General features: G+C 34.2%; 2 protein-coding genes across 2 annotated transcripts; one reads left to right on the top strand and one right to left on the bottom strand.

Annotated features, from left to right (window-relative positions):
- Nucleotides 1–1,255: 1,255 nt before the first annotated feature.
- LOC21387116 (protein trichome birefringence-like 5) lies at nucleotides 1,256–7,784 on the top strand. The gene is made up of 6 exons (XM_010108742.2): nucleotides 1,256–1,950; nucleotides 3,914–4,106; nucleotides 4,722–4,915; nucleotides 5,205–5,363; nucleotides 5,765–6,088; nucleotides 7,708–7,784. The coding sequence occupies exons 1-6, from the start codon at nucleotides 1,271–1,273 to the stop codon at nucleotides 7,718–7,720; spliced, it is 1,563 nt and encodes a 520-aa protein (XP_010107044.2). The 5' UTR covers nucleotides 1,256–1,270; the 3' UTR covers nucleotides 7,721–7,784.
- Nucleotides 7,785–16,283: 8,499 nt separating this feature from the next.
- On the bottom strand, nucleotides 16,284–17,694 carry LOC21387115 (homeobox-leucine zipper protein HAT14). Its single transcript, XM_010108741.1, has 3 exons — nucleotides 17,278–17,694; nucleotides 17,080–17,159; nucleotides 16,284–16,494 (listed from the first exon to the last, which is right to left on the bottom strand). Exons 1-3 carry the CDS (start codon nucleotides 17,692–17,694, stop codon nucleotides 16,284–16,286), a joined length of 708 nt encoding a protein of 235 aa, XP_010107043.1.
- Between the last annotated feature and the right edge of the window lie 500 nt (nucleotides 17,695–18,194).

Genomic DNA, 18,194 nt, shown 5'->3' with positions numbered 1-18,194 from the left:
GGTGAGAAATAGGTTGACAAGACCTTATTAGCACTCATTTTATAAACGAATTAATAAACAAGTTATTAGAAACAGGTTGACATAACACTATCATGACTTGTCTAATAAATGAGTTAGTCGTGTTGAGTCGTGTTAACTCGTAAATATACAAATCGTATTTATATTTTATATTTTGACATGAATAATAAATGAGTCATGTTTATATCAAATTTTATTGTGTCAACTGAAAAAATTAACACGATACGAACATGACAGCTCGGATTATCAGCCCTATTAGAAACTGATGCCTACTCATAAGGAGACTCAGACGGAGAAACTCTCATTTTTTTTTTAATTTTTTTTTGAAAATGAAAGAAACTCCTCATTAGTTGTTATAATATAAATTATGTGATAGTAGTTATAAACATACTCTAGACGCGAACCAATATAATAGATGTCGGCACGCGGGAGCGAATTCAATTAGGGCTGTTCATAAACCCGAACAACCTGCAAACCCAACCCAAGCCGAAAAAAGCAACTTGCAGCATTATTTTTAAATTTTCGGCCCATTATACCTCTGGCCCGAAGTGTTTGGGGCGGATTGCGGGTTGGGCCCATAACAACCCGCAATCCCCAACCCAACCCGCATAACATCCCCCCAAGCTTTCGGCCCAAGCCGAACTGCCCAAGTTCTACCTTAGGCTCGCTAACATTAGGGTTCACAATCTCATTCTCGGTCTCCCCTCCCGTGAACCCCCTCTTCTTGCCTCTTCCTTTTCAGTTTTCCCTCTTATTCCTCTCCCGTTAACCCCCTCATAACTCTCTCTTCATTGCTCAGTCCTCTCGGCTGCCGTCTTGCCCACTTTCTCCGGTGCTCTCTCGCCGGACTGATAAGGATGGTTACTATTTCTATTTAATGATGAAGTTTGAATATTATATTGAACTTTAAGTCTTTGATTTTTTGAATGTTGAAACCGACCACCCAACCCATCCTGCACCGCCCCAACCTAATCCGAACATCGTTGGGTTGTGAAATTTTTTTAACATCGTTGGGGTCAAATATATGCAACCCGCACCCTTTGGGACGAAAAAAAAAGGTCCTATCCCGCACCAATCTAACCCATGAACAACCCTAAATCCAATTGCATGACAAAGATTCATTTACAAAATCGAGAAACAAACAAGAAAAAAAGGAAAAAGAAAAAAAAAAAGAAAAGAAAAAGAAAACTATACATTAGATGGAACAACATTAACATCGTCATCACAAACTCAAACTCACTTTCCAAATCAAATGGCAGCAACAAAAACAAAAACAACCTTAACAACACAAACAACGTCTCCTTCTCCACACAACAAATATCGTTACACTTTTATCACTCTTCTCTTCCTCTTCTTCTTCCTCTTCAGCATCTTCCTATTCAGTAAAAGTTCTCTCGAACCCCCAATCTCTCTCTACAGAGATTTCTTCCCCCAAACCCAAACTGAAATTTCTTCTTCTTTTTCTTCTCAAGAACCACCGATCCAAGAACCCATTTCTCCAATTAGTCCCAAAATCATCAATGAGGAAGTTTCAGACAAAAATGAGAAAGACCCATCTCCTGAAAATGGAGTTTCAACACCCAAAATCATCAATGAGGAAGTTTCAGACAAAAATGAGAAAGACCCATCTCCTGAAAATGGAGTTTCAACACCCAAAATCATCAGTGAGGAAGTTTTAGACAAAAATGAGGAATACCCACCTCCTAAAAATGGAGTTTCTGTTGAAAATGAGAGTGATTTGTGGGTGGAGAGAGTAAAAGAGTGTGATTTGTATAGTGGGACTTGGGTGAAAGATGAGGAAAATCAACATCCAATTTATAAACCAGGTTCTTGTCCTTATGTGGACGAGGCTTTTGATTGCCAAACCAATGGAAGGTCTGACCATGACTATCTCAAATGGAGGTGGAAGCCTCATACTTGTGAGCTTCCCAGGTATTTATGTTTTTGGCTTATTTGCATTATTGGTCCTTAATTTTATGCTCGTATTGCACTTTGGTCCTTATGCTTTTTTTTGTCTCATTTAAGTTCTTAACAAAAAGACCATATAATTTGCTTGAGTTGAACGAGAATTAGTATTTACTGGTGTGGATTTTCAGTTTCTTAGTTTGGAAATTAGTGTCACTGTCACCAAGTAGTGTAGTAGTAGCAAAAGTGAACAACCGGCTAACTTGGTCCTTAATTTTATCCTTGTATCGCATTTGGGTCCATCTGTGTACTTTTTTTTTTTTTGGGGGGTCTCATTTAAGTTCTCAACAAAAAGGACATATGATTTGCCAAGTTGTAAGAGAATTAGTATTGAGTGGTGTGGATTTTGAGTTTCTTAGTTTGGAAATTAGTGTCATTGTCGCCAAGTAGTGTACTAGTAGTAGCAAAAGTGAACAACCAGCTAATTTGAATGTTTAGAGAAACTTAAGATATACACCAAGGAGGAGACCTAAATGTACTCCCGAATGATGCAATTGCAAGATCTCAGCCTTTGGTTGTTGGGGGGGCTCGGGGGATCCCACAGCAGGGCCTATGTGAACTAACGGTCGAGATCATGCACTTGTGTGTGTTAGTGTATTTCCCTTCACAACACTTACCTACCATGATATGAAAACACTAATAACGTGACTTCTAAATGATTTTATGCCTCAATGAATTTAGGATATAAGGGGCCATTGACAATGGCATGATGAAAGGTTTGTATCCCTTAAATTTCCAAATAAGCTTCAAAATAGCCTGGTTAAGAGAAGAGAATCCAAAAGCTTCCCCCAAAAACATGTATAGTATTTTCTGACCAAGCCAATCCATTATTAGATGATGATCAAATCTTATTCTTAGCAGAGAAAGACTAGATATCATCAAAACTGAAGCTTGATTCCAAATTTTTGGTCTTCTCTGTTTGGAATTTCAAATTGACTCCTTATATTAACAGAAACAAAACCTTAAAAAATAATGACGAAAATTGAAAAAGAAATAAATAAACATAAAGGCTTTTATGAAGGTTTTGATGGGGAAGGAGTAAGGAGTAAGGAAATAAGGATTTTGTGGGGCACCACGGATAAGTCCTTGGGGCTTCTTCAATGCCGCTTGTTTCCTAACTCTTATGAGTTTTATGGTTATACTTATTGACATGGAGAGGGGTTTTCACTTTTCAGTGGTGGGAATTAGGCTAGATCATTCGAGTCAACGTGGCGACTCACCTTCCAATCTTATGAGCCTTGAATCAGGGTTCTTGTCTCAACATTGTACCCTGTAATAAGAAACTAATGAAAGTAATATGAAAACTGTACATAGCATAGGAAAACCAAAAAAGCATTATGGTTCGTGACCAATAGTCGCCGCAGCTCATTTCAAATGAATCTAGAAGTTGCAAAAGTTCAGTCTTTCTTTATATACAGTTACTTTGATAGGCATATGCACAAACAAACAGGTAGAGCTATACTAATGAAGAAATATGAGTAAATTCAAAAAAGATATTCATGTAAGGGGATTCTTTGTACCACTTCCTTTGCTCGATGTGCCTTGATATGCCCCTTGTAAATATGTCTTATTATTTGTGTTAATCTCAAGAACGTTTTTAAGGTGATTTAAGGGGAAGATATTTAAGCAATCCCAGGGCACAAGAACCGAATTAGAGTTTGAGATTAGATGCATAAAACTTTTCCCCAGGTCAACCTTGGCACTTCTGTTGAGCACTTGTTCAATATGTAAACTAAAGCTCAAATTCCAGCAAAAATAGTGAGTTTAAGTATTGAATCTGGTACTGCTCATGAGTCATAACTTCCGGCTTTGAATAACATATGGATACCCTTTTCCAAGTATTTTAAGAAATTTTATTCTTTTTGCTTCTCTTTCTCAAAGCGGACTCACCAGGTGTACATTTCTCCTCTGGGTCACTCTTCACTTGTAGGTTTAATGCAACTGACTTCTTGGCAAGAATAAGGGGCAAAAAGCTGATGCTGGTTGGAGATTCGATGAACAGAAACCAGTTCGAGTCAATTCTATGTCTCCTCCGTGAGGGCCTGCAAAATAAAAGCAAAATGTATGAAGTTCGTGGCCACAAAATAACAAAGGGAAGAGGTTATTACATCTTCAAATTCGAGGTACAAAAATTAGAATATTTTCTTCTAATAATTCTCTGGGACGTCAATTGATCTTAAAGTGAGAAGTACTGCCATTGTTCATATATAGCTTCAATCTAAAATCTCACTCCAATACAGGACACCTCCCAAGTAGTCATTCCTGGATTTTTACTAACCTTTCGTCTACAATTAGCCTCGGTAAAAACATACTTAATAAAGAAGTTTCTATGTTTTTGCATTAAAAATCAACTTCTGCCTCATTTTGGTTGAAACTGTAGCGCAAACCTTAACACAATACTCCTTACTTGTCTAGTTTTATATCCAAAAACTCGTTAGTTTATTTTCTTCTTTTGCCTTGAAATAGCATTGAATCAAAAAAACATTTATTCCGAATGCCTTTTCTTGGTTGAAATTGTAACACAATCCTCTTAAGAATCACACATCTTGTTCTACTATCATTACAATGAGCAGAAACCGTAAGATTTTCCAAAATTAAAATCGATAAAAACAGTCATTGTTTAGGTAAGCAGCTGCAGCATTTTCGTATTTGTTTTCACATGATTATGTAGGTGTAGGAATTATAGCTGATATAAAAAGTACTCTTTACTGACTACCAAATTGTGAAAACTTGCACAGGACTACAACTGCACGGTGGATTTTGTGAGGTCGCATTTCCTTGTGAGGGAAGGGGTCCGCGTCGATGGCCAGGGAAATTCAAAGCCAACTCTTTCGATAGATCGAATAGACAAGACCTCAGCTCGTTGGAAGAGGGCTGACATTCTAATCTTCAATACAGGCCACTGGTGGGCTCATGGAAAGACTTCTCGTGGGTATGTCTCTGAGCTTCAGTCATTTTATGAGATTTTGGATGATACATTTTCTTGTATTAGCTTGGCACATCAAAATCACTTTCCCAGTTCATTTTCTTTTCATAACGACTTTCATTATTTCCTTTGGCTTGAAGGTAATTAGATCGATGTTAGACTAACAAATCTTTGAATTAACTAGCATACAGCTGAGTTCAGTTTGATGCTCCAAGAAAGAACTCTGTTTTTTGTTATCTTTTTCTTAGAAAATAGTGAATTCTAAAAAGTACATTTAACATATTACTTGCTATAGGAAAAACTACTTTAGAGAGGGAGATTATGTCTATCCACAATTCGACTCCATCGAGGCATATAGAAGATCTTTGAAAACTTGGGCAAATTGGATTGACAAAAACGTGAATCCGGCGAAGCAGTTGGTCTTTTATCGGGGATACTCTACCGCTCATTTCCGGTATATTTTCTCATCTAACTTCCATATTTTAGCCTTGATTGTTTCATCTTTGCTCAATTTTCATCAAACATGTGACAAAAAAGAGAAAATGCTTGAGAGAAATTGCTCTAAGGAATAAGCTATTGCATTCATTCCCACATTGTCTCTGTTTAAGAGCTCTTAAATCCATGGGAAAAGCTATATCTAGCTCAATGGGGCAGTAGCCCAGCTGAAATTTAAAATTTTTAGTTTTTATAGATAAAATTTCTGTAGAATTTCAATTGTCCCTCGGTTAAAAAAACTATTACAATTGAACCTGACAAAAACTTGTAACTACGTTTCCACTCGATTAAAAATAGTAGTTTATATTTTTCATATTGCGTCTGGACTGAGAAAATTTTCTGGCTAAATCCTTAATGCAGAGGTGGAGATTGGGATTCAGGGGGCTCTTGTAACGGCGAAACAAAACCCGCCTTTATTGGGGCCATCCTTGATAATTATCCTTTGAAAATGAAGATAGTAGAGGAAACAATACGGGATATGCGGGTTCCGGTGAAACTATTGAATGTGACGAGGTTGACCAATTTCCGCAAGGATGGCCATCCGTCAATCTATGGAAGGAACTCAACCGCTGGGAAAAAGGTCTCGAAAAGGCGGCAAGACTGCAGCCATTGGTGCCTCCCCGGGTTCCTGATGCATGGAATGAAGTTATTTATGCCACTTTGGTTTTTCACCAAACAAATTCAGTAAGAAATTCTCGATAAACTTTTCATTTTTTTTTGTCAGTAACAAATATAAATTATTGTCAAAAAGATAGGATTCATGAATTTAATTTCGTATATGAGCAAAGAAGCATGTGACTCTGTTCATGTGTAAGCCATGTATCTTTTTGTATTCCTGGCATATAAATAGTCAATATTAGGTCACCTAAATAGTCAAATTGCTCTTAACTTTTCCCCTTTTCAGGAAAAAACTCAAGTTATATTGTCATATACTTGTAGCCATATAGATTTTATCCTTTTTTCCTCTCTTTAAGGAGTGGTTAGAGTGTAAAGTTTTGGTTAGTTTCTCTCTTGACGGTTGAGTCTTTTACTTGAAACTAGTTAAAAGCACGAGCCTCGTGCGTGCGTTCCTTATATATTTTGGATAAGGAAATTCAAAAGTTCTCATAAAATTTAGTTTTATCTATTTATTATTCTCCTAGCAGTTCAGTTTAATTAGAAAAGGAAATTAATATATGTATATATGTAAAGACAGTTAGATACAGACACGTGGAGAAGGCTTGGGGAAAAGAAGTTTTAACTCTTTTAGGTATGTTAAGATTAAGATTAAAATGAAGGTAAAATTACGATAAGATATACATGATCAAATTTGTTTCAATAGAAGCAAAACAGGAAAAAGAAGTATTTAAACAAAAATACATGGTAAAAAAAAATTAATCGTAAAAATGTATTTGCTTGAATCAAAAGAAGTGAGAAAGAAAAATTAGTAAAAGCAAAAAACAAAAAGGAAAAAGGAAAAAGTTAAAAACAAAGAGGAAAAAAATGGAGAAGTTGACACTTGGCGAAACAAGGAGCATGGAGAAAAAGCTCTTTTCTTAAAAAGATGTAAAGATAAAGATTATCTATTTATTATCTCCTAGTAGTTAAGTTTAATTAAAAATAAGAGTTATATATGCATGCATGTATAGACAGATAGATATAAACACGTGGATATGTTTAAGATTAAGGTAAAATTCCGATGATATATATGATCAAATTTATTTCAAAAGAAGCAAAAAGGCGAAAAAAAAAAAAGAGTTTTTAAAAAGTACATGGTAAAAAAAATTACTGCAAAAAAGTATTTGCTGGAAATAAAAAAAGTGGGAAGAACAAAAATTAGTAAAAACAAAAAACAAAAAGGAAAAAGCAAAAAAGTTAAAAACAAAGAAGAAAAAGACGAAGAAGTTGACACTTGCCAAAACAAGGAGCATGGCGCAAAAAGCTCTTTGGCTCTTGGCTCTTTTATGTATGTACATGTTTGCGAAGAGTTAAGGTTATGGTTTGTTCATCATATACTCTCTCTCTCCATGATAGAATAAAAAATACACATGTATGGTAATTGCGATCGCCACCAACAATATCATGATAACTCAACGATGGCAATCTACTAACTGTTGTAGCGCTGGTGGACCAATTGTAGTGCTCTGTATATACCATTGTTGACTTGTGGTAATATTGTTGGTGACAATTGTAATTGCTACACAGGTATACTTTATATGGAAATTTAATTTATTTTTTTTATAGTGGATTGAGGAAAAAGAAAATGTCTTGATTTGAGTTAAATCTGAATTAGAATTTAAGTTGTAATTTGAGTTTGTGTTTAGATGTGCATACTAAATCAGTACTCTCAAGATGGAGTTCCAGCGGCCAAGAAATAGATCTCCATAACATAGAACGGGACATCAATGACAATAACAATCATGTGGGTCAACCATTGTGTCGCATTAGAAATCCCCGAAAAAAGATGGTCTTGTTAAGAGATTAGAAGGCGACCGAAATGTGGATAGTTTACCAAAATCGCCATTCGCTTTAATATGTTCTATTGTATTGTATTTTTGTATGAAAACACATTATTATTACCTATTTGTATTATATTTTTTTATTATTACTATATTTCCTTTTTTTATTTAACTATAAATTATTTTCCCTTAAATCAAATTTATTTTTAAAATTAAAGAAAATGTTAAACAAAAAAAATTATATACCATTCATTTCTTATTATTTACAATTCAAGTTATGTTTTATCTGGATGCAAACTCAAATTAGATTTCTAATTCAGACTTAAACTCAAACATACACATCTAAACACTAACTCCAATTATAACAAGTTCTAACGTATGAAAACAAATGTAAGTACGATCATTGTTCTTATACCGGGAGGAGGCGTTGGGAAATTTTTGGACGACATCTCCGTTACAGATGTAAGCACTTGAGTGTTTTGATCAAGCTAAAATATACGTGAACTTCGTGTCGAGAGAGCACACACCCAACACATTTTGAGAGTAGAAATCCTTCATATTTATCTATGCTTTGCAATTGCTGGGTGGTGGAACACAAGAGATGTAAGTCGCATCAAGAGCTCTAAGACAATTTTGTAAACATGTAAGAGACAATACAAATTAGCATGAGATCTCGGATTGGGATCAATATGTTACACATCCATCCTTAAGAGTTTAGTCACTTGTAATGAATTATCTGAAACCGTGGTAAGTACTTGTTTACATTTGCCGCTATGAATGCATCCACATTGTTGAAATCCGGGCGACGAATGAAGTCAAATCGGAGGCGATAAATCGCCTCTAACACGACTTTGAAGTACTTCGAAATAGTAGCCCCATAATGCTGCCTTTTGTCTTGTAACTCTCTGTTGCTCTGGCTTTGGCACACAGTGTATAGGAAAATAAAAAGTTATTCGTCCACATTCATATTCCTAATGGGTGTCAATAATCCTTTAAACTCAAGCAACGAACTGAGACGTAACATTCACCTTCCATCCCAATTTTCTTGTAAATTACTTCTTCGTATCCATCAAGCAAGTACTCGTCACGCATAATACCTGTTAAAGAAGAAGTATGCTTACGCTGAGGGGGTGGTCTATCCATGTATGTATAGTGCTAGTATAGCACAGTAGCGACGACAGCGATCTCATAATCATCGTCGAAGTCGTTCTTGAACGTATTACTTTGCCACGCATTTGATGGACCTCTGTTCCACATAATGTCATGCGAAAAATATAACATTCATTCTTCATATAATTATACTGAATGGTATAAAACTGGATACATATATTTCATCAAGGCATAATTGAGTACACCATTCCAACAACAAAAAAATACATCATCAACTCATAACATGGTACACCATTTGGTCAAGAGAGAAATTAATACAAGTGGAAATCATATTTGATAGCATTGCTTGAAAACAAATAAATACGTCCAATTACAGTCCTTAATAGGAAAATAGGATCTTTAAAGCAATTATTGTCAATAACGAAACAACAATTTAAAGCATAGTTCAAACATGAGCATACATAACCTCAATCTCCTAACCGACTTCAACTAAACAAAGAAAAGAGAAAAACTAAATATGTAATAATGAGGGTTTTAAAATACACAATCAATGCTGGTCATCACTTCCATCTCCACCATAAGCCCTTGTGGTAACTGAAAAATTAGCGCACTGTGTAATTCAGAGGTTGTGGTTGGAAGTTGTGAGTTTGGAGGGTGAGGTTTTAGGACATGTTGCTAGAAGTTTGGTGCTTGTTGAGGAAAAGTCGGGACTTGTTGTTCGCCAAAGTTAGGCAGCCTGGCCAAAGAAAGGTGAATGTTGCTGGTAGTTTGTGACTGGAGATATAAAATTCGGTAAGCGATGATCCATAAAGGGTGAAGGCATGACCGGTTTTGGTATTGAGTGTGGAGGGGTTGTTTAATTAGTTTTTTTAAGTTAACCGTCTTCATCACAAAACACCTCTTTGACTTTCTGTCATGTCGAGGAACAAGTGCTGCAAGTGGGGAAACCAACTAATCGACTCCAAGAATGTGACTGCCTTTTCATTATCAATTTCCATTTGCTTCATAGTGGTCTGACGCTGCCGCATCACAGAAGTATTTGGCTGAGCTGATTCGTACCAAAACTAGTTCCACGCCTACTTTCTTGGCTTTCTAGAGTACTAAGGCGTCCTATAAGTGCGTTAGCCTCTGGATCACCGGTCTACCTTTGGCCACTGCGTGCCACTTTCTTTCCCATTGCCTTGGATGACAAGGCAATGTTTAAATCACGGCTTGCGGTGTTTAAACCCGCCCTTATAGTATTCACAAAGCCGTCATTGCTGCCTAATGACTCTGATGTAGCACCGCCTTTCTTTGGCCAACTGCTTCCCCAACAGCCGCCTAATTTTGGCCAACAATAAGTCCTGACTTTTTCTCATCAAGCATTAAACTTCCAACAACAACCCCAAACATTCCAAAACATGTCCCAGAACCTCACCCCCCAAACTCCGAACTTCCAACCACAACTTCCGTATTGCATGTGCGCTAATTTTCCACCTACAATAGAGGCTTATTGTGGAGATGGAAGTGACGACCAACTTTGGTGGTGTATTTGTCATGACCAGAAAATTTATTAAAATTATTGTATAGGATAAAATTTCCTGAAATTTTTTGTATTATTAATATGAATACTTTTATGATAAGTATTTTTTGATATAAATATGGAATAACAAATTATAAGTTAAAGCTCAGAAATTTATGATGTGTGATGCAGTTACTGATTTTCAGACTATATTTAAGAATGGGGCACGGAATGCTATGTTAAACCCACAAGTGGGAAACACATGAGTGTTAAGTTTAAGAAATGGAAAAAATTGAAAAACATCAATTCTAGGGTTTTAGAAACAATCAAAACGAAAAACGGACGAAAAAGAGATCCGGATGGCCAAATCAAGAAAATTGAGGTTTTAGACCGAATAGGGTTGACCAAGTCAAAATTTATTATCTAAGAGTTGATCGATAAGCACTCTTGAAAGGATAGATAAGGTTGAACAAAGTTGACTTAGTTGACCAACTGTATGAAAAATGCGGGTAAAACGCGTACCATATAGGAATTAAACTGAATCGAAATAAAATAGTTATTAGAAATGGATGGTTGAGATTTAAAGTGAAGAATTGGATGAAGGGCTGAGATTGAGACATGTGAAAGCAAGGTGGCCGGCCTAGCTTAGTGAAAATGAAAGAAAAGATATTTTTGGTGAAATTTTGCAAAAATGTCTCTCAAAAGTGCCAAAATTACATTTTAGTCCTCCCACTTTATTAGGTCCGGTTTTTAAGAGATAAAAATACCACCAAATGTCCATTTTTCATGCTAAGAACAGAGAGAACTCAGCCAAAGAGAGAGGAAGAAAAACAAATTCACCCAAAGTGAGAAAAATGAGTTTTGATCGAAATTAATGAAACTGCACAATTAGTTCGCGTCACTAAAAACTTCTTAACATTCTCTAAGGTAAACTTTGGTTTTGTTTTCACTTTTTTCTACCTTGGCTGCACGTTTAAGTATGGGAAAAAGCATGAATTTTTTTTTTTTTTTTTGCTTGAGATGATGATTAAGCTTGTGGTTGTTAAGGACTTGAAAATCTAGTGATTTAAGGATGAATTCTTGGTTATTGGATTTTTATTTCTAGCAATTCTTGGTATGAAGAATTTTTGTAAAAATATGGATGAAATCCTAGAATCATGATATATATGATGATAAAATTGAATGAGAAAGAATGGGGTTTGTGTTTAAAGGTGGAAACAACAGATAAAACGAGCTAAGGTTAGCTTGGGAAACACGGAAAATTAGGCGGAACTCTGCCGAAATTTAGTGTGAGACTTTGAGTTAAAACCGGTTTTCATAAGGAATAAGAGGATTAAGATGTGAAAAGTAAGTCGATTCAATGATCGGAGATGTATAGAAACCTAAAACGATAAAAATTCTCAGTTTCAGACTAAAACTGAAATCTAGCCTATTGATCCGAAAATTTGAATCCGACGCTGTTTTGGGTTAGAGAACTAAGATAAAAGCTTAGTTTCAAAAGGTTATCAACACAAAGTTGAAAGAAATTTCATTCCGAACAACTTTTGTAAAATAGCATTTTTCTAAAAAATGACCATAGACATCAGTTTAGGACTGATTTTTGAAACATGTCCAAAATGTGATTTAAGGTAAAAGGTCACGGGTTTGGTGCACATTAATGATATAGGTGATTTTTCGGTCCGGATACCGAACATGAAATCGTAGATCTCTTTAAAGATTTTAAAAACGACATACGTACTTTAAGAAAATAACATTTACGAAACCACGAATTCAGATCAAATTGTGTTTCAATTACTGATCTTGGATTGTAAATCTAATGTTCAAAAATTTATATGATAGGACTAATAGGCGATCAAGGAAGCAAGATTTCCGGAGACTTGAAAGCCGTGATGTTAGCAGTGCTCCTGTAAGTACAATAGTTTTTCTATGTCTATACCACGAACAAGACTATTTTTTTGTGTTGCACAAATTTGTGCATAAGATGATTTCACTGTATGTCATTAAGTGAAAGATGTTTCTTGAAACTTGTTTATTGCTTTGAATGTGCTTATGGACTTGTATTAGCAGTAGAATTTTAATTTGCGATAAAGTCAAAGTCAAAGTTAACAAAAGTTACACATTCGAACAAAGTTCAATTTCATTGGAAATTGGTAAGAATGTTTAAAGATGTACCAATATGATTAAAATTATTGTCATAATATGAAATGATGACAATAAGATGAAGAGATTAAAATTACTGTCATAATATGAAATTATGATAGTAAGATGATGAGTAAATAAAGATGGCAAATGATAAGAAGTTAATAATATTGTTTGTACCGCCCTTCGCAAGGAAAGATTATTATGATTATGAATGAAATCATGTGTGAGATAGTTTTGGTTAGCTACCCCACTCCTCACTAATTATGCGCGCAACAGTACAACGAGATGGGGCCCATAACAAGTAAAAGCTATGAAAAATGAACGACACAAGAACGAAAGATGTCAAGAAATATGAAACGAAAGAAAAGAGAGCATAATACGAAAGGTAAGAAAGCATAATATGATGAACACTTTGAATGTTTAGGAAGCATGTTAGGACGTATGATATGAATGCATATATGGGTGTGCATTATTATTTGCATTTATTATGGCCTACTGTTACTTACCGAGCGAAAGCTCATTAGGTTTGTTCGTGTTGTAGGAAGCACGAGTAAGACACCGGCACCCTAAACCTGTTTGTTGGGCGTGTGGAAAAGGATGAAGCAGTGACATGTGGGCAAGTGGGTAGTGAATACATCACATTTTTTAAAAATGCTGCTAAGCCTTATGTGTATAAAGTAAATATTGTTTTAGGAAGGTAGACGAGTTATGTAATGAAAGTAAAGTATATGAGAGAATGAGGCTATATATGCATAGCAACCTTAAGTCCCAAGGTATGCATAATGTATCTAAAATATTATAACATTAATGGCATGCATAGCAAAAATGTTAATGCCTTAAGAGCATATGAATGGTAATGACATGCGAATGTTAGGTTAAATACATGACTACGAGTAAGGAGAACAAGTTCAAGGTTTTAAAAGAAAAGTTGAAATTGTTTTCAAGATAGTAATTTATGATATTCGAGTTTTATAAAAATCACTGAACGATGTTTTATTCCGCTAAATGTTATTAGAATCAATTTTACTATTGAAGAAAAAAAAATTAGTCTGAATTTTTAAGAGGTTATAATTAAAAAGTAGTAAAAGATAGGAAATGCTAAGTATGAATTTAGAATAGATGACTGAAAGTTAAGGGTCGTCACAGTATTTTAAAAACCTTGTTATTTTTATTTTTTTTTTCTTTTCTTCATCTTGTTGAATTCGGCTAGGCGATGGAGGTTATGTATGTTCATGTTTGAACTATGCTTTAATTTGTTGTTTCATTATTAACAATTGCTTTCAAGGTCTTATTTTTCAATGAGTAATGCTAAAGAGACCAACTCAAACCTTAACTTTTGTGTACCAACTAATGTGACATGTGAGTTGTTATCATTTTATTGTTTGCATCTCTTATCATGAGTTGTTCAATTACATGAATTCGTCCCTTAGGAATTGTATTGAGCACACTTTCGGAGTATGGAAAGCTAGGTTTCGTATTCTCAAATGGATAAATAATTAGCCAATGGAGAAACAAGTAAAAATACTGATTTCTTGTGTTGTACTTCATAACTTCATCCACATGTATCACTATGGTGACCCTATACCAAACAAATACTTTAGGGATGGAGAATGGGTGACTAAAATCAATCCCTAGAATGCGGAATAGGATGTTAATCAGAGTTATAATCTTGATAGGGCAACACAGGAAAATCAGAACCTAATCGTAGACAAATGGGTGTTTTAAGGGAAGAGATGGCGAGTAGCATGTGGCCTGCATTAAGACATTTTACCGTGTTTTGTTATTTCTAATAGCATATATGACAGGTTTTCTTATGTAGTAACATGGGAAAATTTTTGTTCAATGGTTTTTATGAAAATATACGTTGCAGATTAGTTAAGCAGATTTTTTTAATATAATTTTATCTCAAACTTTTGATACTAAGAGTTAGCACCAAACACAAAATTCAAGTAAAATGTCAAATTACATACCCTTCCAAACACTTATTTCAAATTCTAATTAAATAACAACTCAAATCCATTTCTTTTTTCAAATTCGCAAATTGGAGCTAATGAACCAAACACGACCTATATAGGTTGACTTGGTAATATGCTAAAATTATTGTCTATATATCCTTTCTAGAACATCATGATAATATGTAGAAATCAAACCATATTTTGGAGATAGCTGTGGTCAAAAATTCCAAAATTAATGTTTTTAGCCTGTAAATTAAACGTCACTTATCACAGTATTTTATTTTTCCATGGAGTGAAATCAAATAACTTGTCTAAAATGGTGTCTAATCTATCAGATTGTGTCACATTATATAAAAGATTTGAAATATTTTTTAACTAATTTTCCTCATTTTGATATTTAGGTCTATTAAATGACATATTTTACTATAATATATCAACAAACATAGTGTTGTAATGCTCCGGATTTTTGTTCGTCAAGAAAGACATGTCTAATAGGCCGAATTCTAGATTTGTTGATCAGTCATGATTTTCAATAACAAGCGTTGAACTCTTTTTTTCTTGTTAGGTTTCTCCCTTTTGGGTTTTACTAACCTTAATGAGGTTTATTTACTGAACTGATTATCGAAGAAAAAGTCTTGGCTTTTACTTTATGTCTGTCAGTTTCTTGCTTTTGTTGTTGTTAGTCTTTTTTTTTTCTTTTTTTTTTCTTTTTTTTTTCGGGGATTGCATTCTCTGTTGTTTTTGTCTTTTCGCTACTACCCTTTTAGTTCATTACTTTTTCTCGTAATTTTCTTTTCTATTATTAGAGGTTTGGTAAGAGATTTTTTAAGGTGCCAACCTACTTGAAATGTTATATAATTCTTAATATCTCTTATTTGACCTGTTCATTCAAATAAAATGCTGTAACACAATTAGTTAGACACTAAAAATTAGACAAGTGATTTGAGTCTACATTTTACTTTATCATATACAGAAGAAGCTGAAGATTATTTGGTCATAAAAGGTTGGTTTAAATTTAGTAGTTAATTCTAAGATTAACTGATTTTGAAAGTATTATACTCTATTAACTTTTGGTTATGATCACCCATATAATACATTAAATACTACATATTGAACGTATTTATGAAAATTAATTGCTTCTAGAATCTATAAAATGACCAAGAGTATTACAAAGTCCAAATGGTAAATTAAGCAAATATTCAAAGAGCTCACATACTAAGGCATTATGCAAAGGGACACGAGAGATGTATTATTGGACGAAAGGGTCTTAGGCTAATGTGAAGACCATATATGTCAAAAATTAATAGATTATTGGATGTAGTTCCAATCATGGATAATTTCATTAGGACAAAAGTCAAAAAAACAAATTTTACTCTACCTCATAGTTTTCTCATGGTACTTTTGAGCGTTGCTTTCACAACCAAGCAGTTCAGGAAGATATATACTAATCCGTTTCCTGGACATACCGAAACTCAATTATTATTTTTTTTTAATACTATATCGGTGCATGCAGTTTTAGATTGTTAATTTTTCATTAAAGCCTGTTAAATTTACACTTTTTGACGTTCTTATATATGATTTTCATAAGATATCTGATTTTCTAAACTTAATGCCAATAAAATACTTTTCTATAACTCCATTGAAACATTCTCCGATTTATTTTCACCATTGTCACAATACTATAACAAAAAACCCTAGTTGACTCAAGAAGCTTCAGTTTGTAATATTGTTCTCTAATTTTTGCTTAATTTCTGGCAATTCGGGCACATAGTAAGCTTTACATTGTTAGCAAACTGAATATCATCTAATTTCCCGTGACATTGTTCAACCCTAATCGATCGAAGCTCCTGCAATTCTTTTCTCAATCTTTTGTTCTCTTGGCCAAGACTCTCACAACATTTCTTCAGTAATTCGCAGTCTTCCTCTGTTTGCTTCATCTTTGTCCTGAATCGCAAAATAGTAATCAGTTAACACGCACAGTTTCATTTAACATTGTTTGTTTTATTTAGTGTGAACTTTATACTAGCCAAAACATATATTCAAACTCATTAAGAGATAGAAAAAGAAAAGAAAAAAAAAAAAAAAACAACAAAGAACAAGAATTTAAATGGAGAAAAAGCTTGTACTACACATATGTGTACTTGAGATTTATTCTAGTTAAAAGTTAAGAAAAAGGAAGCTACTCATATATATATATATATATAAGTCTAATTTATAGTCAAAGGATGAGAAACACATATGTAGTTAATATTTAAAAATGCTTTAGGCCTCTTAGGAGGTGATATGTCTTGTCATCTCTTGACTCTGGGAGCCCAAATAACATAAATTCATCGTTTGCAACAATTAATAAGATTAAATTCTTATCATGCCATGTTATTAAAATTTTATATTTGATGAATAAACATCGTGAAAATATAACTATTGAAAACTGATCCTATATATAATTAGTGTTTATCTGCAGTAAAAATTAAAAAATATCTCCACTGTGTATATATGCATGTATAATGTTATATAGAAATTAAATGTTACCTGGCTCTTCTGTTCTGAAACCAAACTTCTACCTGCCGTGGCTTCAGATTCAATTGCTCAGCCAGTTCCCGTTTCTGGGCCTGCATATTTATATTCCATTACAACTCAATTACTCTCTGGAAGCATTTTATGATCAATAATTAATAATAAAAGATGATAAATAAATTATCAAATATAAAATGAATTAATATTATGTACCGGATTAAGGGTGGTATTGGACTTGAAGCAGCCTTCCAAAAACATGGTTTGCTCTTTGGTAAGCTTCAGTTTCTTTCTACTAATACCACCATTAGTAATATTGTTCTCATTTCTCGTACTCCCACGGTTTCCTACATGATTTTCTTGATCATCATCATGAATAATATTATGATTATTTTTTGGCTTCAAACTCGAATGACCCTCGAAGAGAATACTTCGGTGATCCGTATGATCATGATCATCTTTCGGGAAAACCTCAAACCTGCAAAGATCTAGCCTTAAGCAAACCATAGGCTGTTTGATCTTCTTACCGTGATCGTGATCATGATCATGATCATCTTTCGTCTGCGTCGCAGCGTAGTATTGCTCTCCAACACCGAGACCTAGTTTGCATGCCTCTTCTTCTTTGTTCCCCATGGTTGAGAATGTTTGAGATATATTGCAGAATTGAAGAAGAGAACACAAGTCAAAATATTTGCAAATTAAAGTCTGGCTTGTAATAATAATTTTTAGGAACCGTAAGTTCAAATTATAGTTTCTTGGAAAATAGGAAAGAGACATATATACAGTACTATCCGTCGCGTTAAATTTGCATACTTTTTTAGTTGATATGATTTTAATGTGACCTAAACGTTTAAAATATGATTCCACTAATTCTGCCGGGTCATATTTTGTTTGTCTTTCTATATATATTTATTGTTATACTTTGACCAAAAGAGAGTACAATATGAAAGAGTCAACGAGGCATATAATTGTGACTCCTCGTAGGAAACCAAAAACCTTTTTTTTTTTCTTTTTTTCATACCATTTATTCAATGTTTGAGACTTCTCTGTCTTTGGGCCAATTTATTTCGTGTCGCCCACTTAACCAGCCTCAAATATTTATTTTACTTACTCCTTTGTTAATTTTGAGCCTT

Source organism: Morus notabilis, unplaced genomic scaffold (assembly GCF_000414095.1).
Source record: "Morus notabilis unplaced genomic scaffold, ASM41409v2 Scaffold367, whole genome shotgun sequence".
NCBI lineage: Eukaryota > Viridiplantae > Streptophyta > Magnoliopsida > Rosales > Moraceae > Morus > Morus notabilis.
The sequence above is the reverse complement of the archived record's forward strand: the minus strand, read 5'-3'. Positions and strand labels throughout refer to the sequence as shown.

What these genes read in the sequence shown, in the direction of transcription:
- LOC21387116 (XM_010108742.2), top strand. Translation starts at nt 1,271, where the DNA reads ATGGCAGCAACAAAAACAAAAACAACCTTAACAACACAAACAACGTCT. An exon ending in CATACTTGTGAGCTTCCCAG is followed by an intron (nt 1,951 to 3,913) that starts GTATTTATGTTT and finishes CTTCACTTGTAG; the next exon opens with GTTTAATGCAACTGACTTCT. An exon ending in CATGGAAAGACTTCTCGTGG is followed by an intron (nt 4,916 to 5,204) that starts GTATGTCTCTGA and finishes TACTTGCTATAG; the next exon opens with GAAAAACTACTTTAGAGAGG.
- LOC21387115 (XM_010108741.1), bottom strand. Translation starts at nt 17,694, where the DNA reads ATGGGGAACAAAGAAGAAGAGGCATGCAAACTAGGTCTCGGTGTTGGA. An exon ending in CCAATACCACCCTTAATCCG is followed by an intron (nt 17,160 to 17,277) that starts GTACATAATATT and finishes ATAAATATGCAG; the next exon opens with GCCCAGAAACGGGAACTGGC. An exon ending in TTTCAGAACAGAAGAGCCAG is followed by an intron (nt 16,495 to 17,079) that starts GTAACATTTAAT and finishes TTTGCGATTCAG; the next exon opens with GACAAAGATGAAGCAAACAG.